General features: G+C 43.3%; 1 protein-coding gene across 7 annotated transcripts in view; it reads left to right on the top strand.

Moving 5' to 3' along the window:
• Nucleotides 1–12,264, top strand: part of CALD1 (caldesmon 1) — a 120,394-nt gene that overhangs the window by 83,788 nt on the left and 24,342 nt on the right. For 5 of the 7 annotated variants that reach the window (XM_032305844.1, XM_032305846.1, XM_032305843.1 and 2 more), the window contains 3 exons: nt 237–1,182; nt 2,448–2,522; nt 7,819–7,961. In XM_032305844.1, the coding sequence (XP_032161735.1) occupies nt 237–1,182; nt 2,448–2,522; nt 7,819–7,961 (1,164 nt within the window). The remainder of the gene's footprint in view (nt 1–236; nt 1,183–2,447; nt 2,523–7,818; nt 7,962–12,264) is intronic. The other 2 variants (XM_032305849.1, XM_032305848.1) reach the window with 1 other exon arrangement.

Here is a 12,264-nt window from a genome sequence, read left to right as displayed (position 1 = left end):
CTTCCTGCAGGTAGAGTAGATGCCCGTGGCGGGAGAAAGACCCAGGGCAGAGGCCTGCGTGCACGGTCTACTGACCACTAGGCAGGCCAGCGCCACCAGAAAAATGGGTACTGAGGGTGGGGGCGTCCCCTAGGTACACACGGGACCGTGAGCCTTGCCCCGGCACACATCAGGCCGCGCGGATCCCGCTGACCCATTCATCAGCAGCTGTCTTTGGTGTCGTTTCTGTTGTCCAGTGTGGCCGACGAGGAGGTCAAGACAAGCACCGCACACACGCAGCTGGAGGGCGACGACGAGGCTGCGCTCCTGGAGCGTCTGGCTCGGCGGGAGGAAAGACGCCAGAAACGCTTGCAGGAAGCCCTGGAGCGGCAGAAGGAGTTCGACCCCACGGTCACGGACGCGGGCCTGTCGCTGCCCAGCAGGAGGATGCAGAACAGTGCGGCCGACAGCGAGGCCGCCGAGAAGGAAGCAAAGAGTGAGCGTCGCCAGGAAAGATACGAGATGGAAGAGACGGAAATTGTCACCAAGTCCTATCAGAAGAACGACTGGAGGGACGCTGAGGAGAAGAAGCAGGAAGAAAAAGAAAAGGAGGAAGAGGAGGAAGAGAAGCCAAAGCATGGGAGCCGGGAAGAAAATCAGGTAGAGGTGACCGTACAAGGCGGAACAACAGAAACAGCGGTCCCGCCGTTGGAAACGGGGCAGCTCAGTGCAGAAGAGCCTAGAACAGAGGAGGAGCAGGAACGGGGTGCAGATGAGGTCGCCCACAATGGCAGCCTGGAGACAGAAGGGAGGGAGCAAGCTGAGGCAGACAGGGCCAGGATGGAAGCGGAAGAAAGAGACAGAATTAAAGCTGAGCAAGAGCAGAGGGTCGCAGAGGAGCAAGCCAGACTGGAAGCAGAAGAGAGAGCAGCTGCGCAGGAGAGAGAAAGGAGGGAGGCGGCCGAGAGGGAGAGGGCTGAGCGGGAGAGAAGAGCAGCGGAGGAGAGGCAGCGGGCAAAGGCAGAGGAAGAGGAGAAAGCTAAGATAGAAGAGCAGAAGCTCCGGCAGCTAGAAGAGAACAGAAGCGAAATGCAAGAGAAAAAGCACACAGGGGAAAAGGTAGAGGAGAAAATGGAAGGGAAATGGGTAAATGAAAAGAAAGCGCAAGAAGATAAACTTCAGACAGCTGTGCAAAAGAAACAGGTACAGTAAGCGTTTTGCACCAAACGTGTGATGCCTGTGACTTGGGAGAAATGTAATGCACATCGGACTTGGGGCCGAGGCACGTTCCTGCAACCCCACGTGCTTGCTCAGTCGGCAAGCTGTTCATTTTTTCCGGCCATAGCAATATGCAAGCATGAAGCAGTCAGTCAATGGCTAAATAGTCAATCAACCCAATTTACTAGGACAGCCAGAGAGAGATTAATTGCTCTTGCTTGCTTGTTATGAATACCAGAAAAATGAATTAACCCAAAGATGATAAGCGTGGCAGTGGTGTGTTGACTTACAATTCTGCACCTGAATCTCAGTTCTTTCCTTTTAACAATTTACCTCTAGCCATAGGTCTACATGAGGCAAGAGGACCGTAACTCCTCCCCTTATCCATATGTTTGGCATTTAATTAAAAATTATAAAAGGTGGGGTGGGAAAATGACATAAAGAATCATGGTCAGAAATTGCATCTTAAGAAGGCAAAAATAACCCCCTTGAAATCACCTGGTAACGAAGGAGGGAAAAAAGCCAATTTGGACCTTTCATTAAGTATGTCAAAACCACAATTTGCCATCATGTAGACCTGAGCTTAATGCAGACTTGCAGAAAGCCATTCATCTGGGGTGGCATCAGTTTATAACTGACTGGTAATTAGAGCATGCATTTTGCTGCTTTTATCGTTGGGATGACATAAATAAATTCATGTAGCCTGAGAAGGGTGGAAATGGAGGGAGGAGGTGTTTGCAAGCTGTGAAAGACCTTTTTTTCTGTCTGCAAGCCTGCATTAAAAGCATTCTAGCTAACCACGGCCTGTATCCCTACTCCCATAAAAGAAGAGAGAAAGAAAGATGCTTGCATATTCTCATTTGCAGAGAGAACCCTTATCACTGAGTCTGCATTGTGCTGAGGTTGTCTTTCACTCTTGCTTGTTACATGGGGCTCATGAGCACAGCTACATTTGGGACCATCAGAAACAAAATGCACCAAACCACACACATGGTTTGCAAACATGCACAAAGGACCACCACGTCACGCCAGGTTTCAGGGAGCACAGTGGCAGGCACGTGAGAAACAGTTTTGGTGGAAAGAAACGATCCCACGTTGCTGTTCAAAATCACTGGCACCCAGGCCTATGTGAGCACTGAGTCAGCAAAGTCCTGAGCCACATGCAGAGTCACCTGAGCACCCTCTCACTCTTGTAAGCTAGAAAGGGCTTCTTTTAAACAAGTGACCTTGCCACTCTTGAAAATAAAAAGGAAGAAGAAAAGGGGGCCAAAGCACAAGTTAAAAGAGAAAAATCCCAAGAAGACAAGCCTACCTTCAAAAAAGAGGTAACTATTACTGAGAAGTAACCTAAACATAAAGCAACAGAGAGAGTATTCCATGACTTTTCAGATCTGCTGATCTCAAAAGTGTAACCTCTAATCCAGTGTTTTTCAAGCCATGACTTGACCTTCATGATTCACTGAATGGTGAAATCAACTTAAAGCATCTCAAAAGTAGTTAAATATGTCAATGACATTTTAAGACACGAAACCAAAAAATAGAAGATAACAGATATTGTAAGCAGTACTACATCATGACAGAAATTGTCCTTCTGGCTGTGGGTCACAGAAATCTTGAAAAACACTGATCGGATCCATTTTTCCCGCTTTCTGCTCTTCTAAGTGCTCTTTTTTTCTCCTTGAACCATCCTACTTGAATTTCCCTTGTGGGGTATTTTCAACTGGCTTTGATTAATGATAACAACTTCCCAAAGGAAAAACACTATCCGCCCCCATCTCAGTAGAAAATTCGATGAACTGAAGATGGTATTTGATTTTCAAAGGAAAAGTTGGCAGAATGTTCTGCATTGCATTTCTGAGGCACACACAGGAGCTGGTGCCAGGGTGTTTGTAGGTAAGTGAGTGAGTCAGTGGGGGCAGGGCCGCTGTCCAGAGAATGTCATCATGCCCCACGTGATCAAAATGCCACATCAGAAAGCCTGGCCTCGTGTCAGTCCCAAGTAATCCTAAAAACTGTAACAATATCTCCTAAGTTCAAAGTGCTTAAATGTGGTAAAACTAAATTATCGAAGGTAGGGAGATTTGGGTTACTTTGCACATGGGACTGAATTAGAGCTGTTGAGTTATCAGCTCAGATCGACTTCTGCTGCACTTGTCTGCCCATTGTGGCATATATTAAGAAACAGAAAATTCCGTAGTTAGAAAATTAGGTAAACCAGATTCAGCAGGGGGATGGTTATTTTCTTAAATGCTTTTTCATAAGATTCACAGAAAAAAAGTTAAGAACCCCTAGATCATGTTCTGTTTATTTTGGTTAAGATGTACATACCTTCCTGTTTCTAATGGAACTTGAGGGGGTTTGGGAGTCGGTACTGAATGCAGACACCACCCATTTAAAGGAAGGTGGACGCGTAAAGGCTGAGAACTAGAAAGCTGAATTTGGTTCAGACGAGGCGGCTAAGGAAATGGTTGAATATTGTCGGGAAGCACTGTTCTCATTTCATAGTGGAAAAACACCTACAGATTCATCTGCAAAAAAAATGAAAGTTACTGGGAGCTAAACTCAAACAAAAATGTCCCACTTAGGCTCTTGGATAAAGCTGGTGTTTCATGGTGGACAGCTTTACAGAAGGAAGAGGGCATGAGGTCCTAACTCAGTGGGGGAGGGGAAGCTGCAAGAGCACTGTTTGGATTCCGTATTTAAAATGTAATTGACTTCCCTAAGATGTGACTTGTTTTTAATGACACAAACATTCTCTGTCTATGTATTGTGCCCCTGAGCAAGAAAGGGCGCTCATCCTTCTGCCTCTTTTCAGAGAGGGCCCCAGTCCCAACAGTGTTAGTGGTATAACCATCTCAGACCTGCCCCTTTCCCAGTTTGCTCTACACCCCATTCTAGAATCCCAAAACTTTTGGCCCCTTTTTTACACAAGGCCAGATTAGCCACTAAGTCGAGGCTCAAAAAAACTAAAGGAAGGAAGGAAGGAAAAAAATCTGGCATCTCTGCTTTAACATTGCATATGTCAATTACTAGTTGGATGACTAGATTTCCCCCCCTCCAGCTAGTTGTGTGGTTACTTTATGTAAACAGCTTTGAATCATATTTTACATTTCAACACCTTCCTCCTTTTTTTACCTCCTTTTTTGTTAAAAAACAACCAAAAAAATATTTCCTTTCAAGGAACTGAACAGGATCAGTCAACCGCAAGAAACCCAAACATCACGAGAGACTTCTTAGAGAAAACATTTCCAGAAGTCACTCTAATACCTCGGAAAAAACTGTCTTTCTCCCCCTGCAGTCCTGCAGTTTTAACTGTTCGTGGCGATGGAACGCAGAACATCACCAACCTTGAAACTTAGCTTTCTTTTTCTCCTCCCCAGTTAAATAATGCCTCTTTTTCATTCTTCACCCCCTAATTGTTTTTTTGTTTGGTTGGTTTTTTCTTCCTGGCCTCTAACAGAAAACTTGTGTCCAGCAGAGTTGTTCATGTAATACTGAAACTGATACTCATATCATGTACCAAAGTTTCCCAAACATGGGCATGCTTATAAATTACCTGGAATCTTACAAAATGCAAAATCTGCCTCAGTGGGTCTGGGGTGGAGTCCGAGCTTACCACTGAGGTCCGTGTTGTTCACAGACCAAACTTGCAGTAGCAAAGACATCCATGTGGCAGACATTGGACCCAGAAAAGAACTGAGGCTTCTGAATCTAACAGAAATGTGTCAGACCTAATGTGAAATGTAACTTGCATCGGTTCTTGTCACTCTCCTGAAACCAAATAATGCAAAACATCATTCTGCAGAGACTGACAGCTCAGTCTTTTTGACTTGCGCACTTGACCTTTTGAGGGTCTCTCTGGCACCATGACATGTCACTTGAATTCCCATACACCCATGTGTTGTTAGCCCATTGGATATCCCAAATATCCAGAGTTTTATCCAACTGTCTCATTTGACCAGAGCCTCTCATATGCTAATATTATCTGAATGTGAAGCACGTTAGCTTTTCAGGATAACTATGAGCCCCTCGACACAGATTTTCTTCATGCTAGCAGATCAAATGCTTTTCCCTCAGAATTTCATGAGTTTAGGTTGAATCTATCGAATCTATTCCACTATTCTCCTTAAGATTTAAAGGCATGGGGACGCCTGGGTGGCTCAGTTGGTTGAGCAGCTGCCTTCGGCTCAGGTCATGATCCCGGCGTCCTGGGATCGAGTCCCACATCGGGCTCCTTGATCAGCAGGGAGCCTGCTTCTCCCTCTGCCTCTGCCTGCCATTCTGCCTGCCTGTGCTCACTCACTCCCCTCTCTCTCTCTCTCTGATAAATAAATAAAATCTTGGGAAAAAAAAAAAAAAGATTTAAAGGCATGAATGAATGAATTATTTATTTATTTATTTAATTTATTTATTTCCCAGAAAGAGAAAACCATTTGCAAACTCAAATCATCATTTCATTGGGAATTTTTTTAATAGATTTTTTTTCTAATTCTTTTGACAGACAGAGATCACAAGTAGGCAGAGAGGCAGGCAGAGAGAGGAAGAAGCAAGCTCCCCGCTGAGCAGAGAGCCTGATGTGGGGCTTGATCCTTGGACCTTGAGACCAGGACCTAAGCCCAAGGCAGAGGCTTTAACTCACGAGCCACCCAGGCGCCCCATCATTGGGAATTTTTCTGAGAAAGCCTTCCAGAGAGAATATCCATCCCCTATAGACTTTGCCAATAAAGGCAGAGCTGGAAAAGAGGGAAGGGGGATTTTTCTTCTCTTAGACATGTATTGTTTTACAAATCTACTTTATATATATTTTTGGTCAATAAGTCAGTTAATACATTTTGGGAGATTGGAAATATCTCTGACCCCAAAATAGGAGAAATGAATTAAAGGTAATTTCTCTTTGCATAGTGCTCCTAAAACCATGAGGTTTGACTCAGAATGTGTTTTGTGGATTCCTGAAACAGGACCCAAATTTGCATCCCCAGACACTTCTTAACCAGGATATAAACTCCAGTCCCTGGTATCTGGGACAATATCCACAATGAAGGTCAGGACAAGAACAGGCAATGTCTGCTCCTGCCCGCCCGGAGAACACAGATTTTTTATGGGGCAAGAACCGCCACCAAGGAGCTGCAGTCAAGCTTTAGGACAGCTCAGAGCTTCCCTCTCTTCTCTCTAGCCTTTCACAACAAATCAAGAGCCAAGAGGGAAATGACAGGATAAAGGATGAGGAAGGAATCCTCTGGTCCAACCTCTCTTAATGTATGTGTAGAGCCAACCTCCCAGAGAAACCAGGTGATTTCATTTTAGCTAGTCTGCTGACAGCGCTGAACCAAAAACTCAGCTTTCCTAACTTCTAGCCAAAGCTCTCAGAATGGCAGAAGAACAGCCCCCTTTTTCAGCATGTCCAAGGGATAGCCTTGGAGGAAGACTGAAGTCTTAACTAAGGGCCACATGGTAGTGAATAGTCAGTCAGTGGTCATTTAATCAAATAACATCCAAAGAAGGCCATCAGGCAGAGGACTATTCAAGGCTCTTCAGTGAAGAGAAATAAAAGTACTGTGCTTAGTAAGACCCGCACTTCAGGAGTAAGTGTTCAGAGGGTATCAGAGGAATAGCTGGGGAAGGGTGAGATCGGATAATTGGAGGCCATCTTGGGCATCTCCTGAAGGCCCAAGTTCTTATGCCTACACTTCCTCTGTTGCTTGCTCCAGAACATGAGTGTCTTGTCCCTGGTTGTCTTGAATAGAGCAATAATGAACCTCTCCTGTTTTCACACTCAATGGTTTAGGAATGGGTGAGCTGATATAGGTAATCTCAACCCCCTAACAAGCTATGTAAATTCACTTTGTTTTGAAATAATGTGTCTCGTTTATTGTAAGGACCTTGTAAGACAAAACTCACAAAAATTAAAGCTAACACCCACTTTCCATATATCAAACTTTCCTCTGTCTCTTCAACAATCACAAAACCACTTCGGTTTCCTGTTGCATTAGAAATGTAGTGGTTTAGATGACTACCAACATGGTCCCACAGGTCTGAGTCGTCTCCCCTAAGGTAGGGTTATTATATCTTCAGGTCCTCAGAACCCTAGTTACTCATTTGATTAAAATACAAGGGTGGGCTACTTCTGCCAAAGGCCAAAATTGGCTTGGCAGATCTGGTAGGTTTCCTTTTTCCCTCCTCAAAACATTTGTGTCCTTTTCCAAGACAGAGTCTTCATCCAGGAAAATAAAAACCAACCAGGCCATTCTCCCATCATTGGCACACTAATGATCACTCCTTTCAGTGAGAACTACAAAGATCTACTCTTACATGGAATTCCCAGAAAATAATAGTTTCCAAACAGTAACACCTCCACTGCTCTTAAAAACAAAACCCCAGTGAAATCAGGGATCTTGGTTTCGTAAAATTGTGATCTAGATCTCTGCACGGAGGCAGGAGGACCATAGCTCACGCTCTAAGAATTTCCTCTGACCCCGGCTCTACCACATCATTCTCCAGTGGTTTGTTTTACTTCTGAGTTTCCTGGCTTCTTAATAATTCTGGGTCTTATTTGGTGATACCAACCAAAACCTAATGGGACTTTTATCATTATGTTTCTTCCTGATGTGTACTGTTGGTTAGATCAAAGATGAGAAGATTAAGAAGGACAAAGAGCCCAAAGAAGTGAAGAGCTTCTTGGATGGAAAGAAGGGATTTACAGAAGTGAAGTCACAGAATGGAGAATTCATGACGCACAAACTTAAACACACCGAGAATAGTTTCAGGTAAGAAACAGAGGCTCCTTAACAATGACTGTGTTCTCCTGTGAGGAAAAAACAATAATCAGCCTCCCTATCCTGTGCCTCCAGACAGAAACGTGCTAAACGGGCAACATATTTCTGTTGTGAAGTCATTGACTATTGTCTCAGAGATACTCAGTCAGCAGGTCAGGCTATCAATCACTAACAGAAGACCAGCAGTCATTGCTCAGACAAGGTTTAATCTGCTTTTCCCATTATTTAGCAAAGCAGATCATGCTTAGGATCCATGTTTTTGTTCCGTGACTAATATGCTCAAGTAAGATCGGTTTATTAGAAAGCATTATGACTGGGGCTAATGTCATTGATTCTCTGTATGGTCCAGCCAGTTTCCCAAGAGACACTTGTCAGTACCATTTTCAAGAATATATATATTTTTAAAGATTATAAATAAATGTTGCTTAAAACTGAGATTGTCCTGTGGCCAAATACTCAGGAAATGTTAGGTTAAACTAAGTTAATTAGATCTCTTTACCACAGAACTTCGAGAGCACTTGATATTAATATGCATTGGGAATATCAAAGAGGAAGGAATAGGGCAGGGCACCCGTACTCCATTTAATACCTTTTGGACAACCCTCTGGCATAGCTTCAGCTTCCCCCCATCAAGTTGAATATCTGGACAGTTGATTTTAGGACAGACAGCCAAGTACGCACAGGTAAATCCTTACTTCTAGATACACTGAATACTGAGCGCTCCCCCGAGTTCTGTAGAAGGACTCAAGTTACAGAAGCCAGCCATGGACACCTGGCCACAAGATGCCTTGTGCCCCTCCCCCACGCATACACTCCCTCCAACCATGGGTGCCAAATTCCTACCTCCGTTATGTCACTGGCTGCTGTGCCAGATGTCCTGGAAAAATTGTGGGTCCCTGAAACGTGGATTCCCATGGGCTTGTTTTGGCAGCAGTCTTGCCTGTAGACCCTGTTTTTCTGAACAGTTCAAATAAGAAAGCCCCCACGAGCAGGTATTGTGTAGAAGCTGGACATATTCCTTATCCCAAAGCCTTTGTGGCATTCAGAAGCCAGCAGAGCTACTAGGGCTCTGCTCCTCTAAGCAAGCTAAAATGGGGAAATTTAATTGCCCCCCCAAACAATTTCTCTAGATAAAAATTTGAGTGGAAGGGGAATCACATTGACCCAAGGGCAAGCCTATAAAGAAAATGTGTGCAGAAAATGCCTAAGTAAACTGAAAAGGAGGAGGACATGCAAATCCTATAGATGTTCCTTGTGATTGGCCAGAGAGTAGACTTTAAGTAGAGCAGTAAGAGTTTATTAAGAATTCATAGAAAATCTAGAAACTGAGTTGATTCCTGATGATTGTCCAAAGCAAGCCTAAAGCTTGCTGGAATGCCAGTAGTTTAATATTTCAAGGCCCTAGAACGGTGTCAGGTTCATGAAAAGTATCCGACGAATATTGCCTAACAATATTACTGTCTTATTATTTGATAGTTTAAAATAGGTTTTGGGGGTATGAGTAAATTTTTTGTTAAGAAAAGTAATGTTTTTTTTAAATCTCTCAGTAGAAAGAAGTTAGCAATTAGCAAACTTGCCAACCAGCTCTAGTCCAAACTCATATTAATAATTAACATGCCCAGAGTGTGGAAATCCAGAGAGCTGGGAACTCAAAGAGAAAAATCGCAAGGATGGCAGCAGGTGTAGCCCTGAGAATTCTAAAATGTGACTCTGACCTTAATTTTTCCATCTTTGGGCAGAAAAAAAAGAGAGAAACAAGCCCCCACCATATCATTCGTTTTTGTTTAGCTGCCAACATAGGTTAGTTTTACTTTCCAACAGAAGCAGAGAGGCCTGGTTTTGCTGTATATACTTATAAAGCAAGGAACTTTATAAAGAAGGGAGTGGGCGCCTCTGTTTAGAATAGCCTCATGCCTACTAGCCTAACTGCGAACAAACTGTGTTCGTGATAAAAGATCTGATGTTCATCTAGACATACACCTAAGGAAGCAAGGAGAGAGGAGAGACCTTCTGGAAGAAATTTCCATATTAGTGTCACCCTTGTGCTGAGGGCATGCTGGTACATCTGAGTAGAGGTGACGTCGACAAAGCTCTTGCTACTGTTTTGACCAAATCTCCTATGTTTAATTATTGCCTCCTTTGATATTTGTTTTTTCTTTTTTTTCTTTTATTTTTGTAAGATTTTATTTATCTATTTGACAGAGAGACTGCAGGAGAGGGAACAGAAGCAGAGGGGTTGGAAGAGGGAGAAGCAGGCTTCCCTCTGAGCAGGGAGCCCCATGCAGGGCTCGGTTCTGGAATTATGACCCGAGCCGAAGGCAGACACTTAATGCCTGAACCACCCAGGCACCCCTGATTTTTCTTTTTCTAAAGGACTTTTTTTTTTTTTTTTAAGATTTTATTTACTTGTCAGAGAGAGAGTGCGCACGCACAAGCAGGGGGAGCGGCAGCAGAGAGAGAAGCAGGCTGCCCCCTGAGCAAGGAGCCAATGTGGGTCTCGATCCCAGGACCCTAGGATTACGACCTGAGCTGAAGGCAGATGCTTCACTGACTGACCCACCCAGGCATCTGATAGTTCTGTTTTTTGTGATTATATTGTGTTCTCTAAAGCATCAAATTTTTTAAAAATCAACTCAATTAGCAAAGTATAGAAAAAGCAGTTTATACCAAGGACTTTATAAAAAGCGTAAAACCAGGTATTTGTTTTGTGGTCTATTTTTAACATGGTAATTAAAGTTTTTTCTAATTATAGGGGGAAAAAGATACTCATTATGAAACATTCAGAAAATAGAAGTACAAAAATAAGCACCCACTACCCAAAGATAACTACCAGTAACATTTTATCCAGATATTTTTTATGTGTATATATTCAAAATAGAGAAATATATATAGCATGTATATGTGTGTATAACTATAAATATATATTTTTAATTGATTCTTGCATTATATCATAGCTACCCTTCTGGACCAGTGAATATAAGCTTACAGTTAATAATGTTAGCGTATTCCCCCGCATGGGTGGGTGTGTCGCGAGTAACTGAACTAGTCCCTAATGATGGACCTTTTCATTGTCCAAAATGAAGACTGAGCGACACCTAGTGGAGTTCAGGGAGCTTTCTCTAGGAATGCATTCTGCCAGTCCAATGCCCATCCACTAACAGGAGGAAAAGGAAGAGCAAACTCATTTCTGAAGATGTGAAGACCTTGAACTAGTGCAGAGAGATTGTCTCTCTACCGTCACAGACCTGTGAACTTACAAGACTCTGAAAGGGCAACATCCAAGTTTCAAGGGACCCTCTAACCTTTGTTTGAGTACAAAATTTAAAAAGTTCATCTTACACTGTCAAGAACCTAGAACAATATTTTAACATCTAACCTAAAGTCTTAGTAAGAAATAAATTTTACATCATGACCCAGTACAGAGCTGCATAGAGACTTATCACTGAAACAAACATGTCAAGACAGGGCACTTTCCCTTGTTCCAAGCAGTTCACTCTGGTGTTTTCTGTTTCGTTTTGTTTTAATGCTGATTGTGATCCACAAGAGTTGTTTTTCCATCCTGCAGCTTGAAAAGGTTGGAAAGGACGTGGTATGCCTCAATGTTTGAGGGTTCCTGGGTGCCTTTGTTGGTTAAGCGTCTGCCTTTGGCTCGGGTCATGATCTCAAGGTCCTGGGATCAAGTCCTGAGTTGGTCTCCCACTCAAGGGGGAGTCTCCTTGTCCCTCTCCCTCTGCCTCCCCAACCCTGTGCTTGTGCACACACATGCTCGCTCTCTCAAATAAATAAATGAAAGTCTTGGGGGGGTAAAAAAAGAACTACTTCAGTGTTTAAAAAGCATGAGATGTATGCATAAGATCAGTATTATCAATGCAGTCTTGAACTCATTTTCTATCTTACTCTTTTTCTTGTTCCATCATTAGAAACACTGACCCCTTCTCTACATGGAATAAATGATACCAGACAGTGGTAATTCATCTGTTCCTTAGACAAAGTGTTAGGGATGGGCTACCTGTGTTCAGAGCTAGTTAAGCTTGACCTCACTGCTTGTTAATGAGTACTTAAGCAGCTGGCAAGCTACATCCTTGTTTCTTAGATAAGGACTGTCTGTAACTAGGTATACTTTTGAGAACACCACTAAATTCTCCTAAAAGGCCAGGAGGATCCAGCCGACAGGAATTTTGCTCCAGTGACAACGCAGTGCTCTGCTGCAGTTGTGTCAATAGCAACGTGTTTTTTTTAAAGATTTATTTATTAATTTGACAGAGAGAAATCACAAGTAGACAGGCAGCCAGAG

Source organism: Mustela erminea, chromosome 11 (assembly GCF_009829155.1).
Source record: "Mustela erminea isolate mMusErm1 chromosome 11, mMusErm1.Pri, whole genome shotgun sequence".
NCBI classification, from domain to species: Eukaryota; Metazoa; Chordata; class Mammalia; order Carnivora; family Mustelidae; genus Mustela; species Mustela erminea.
The sequence above is the reverse complement of the archived record's forward strand: the minus strand, read 5'-3'. Positions and strand labels throughout refer to the sequence as shown.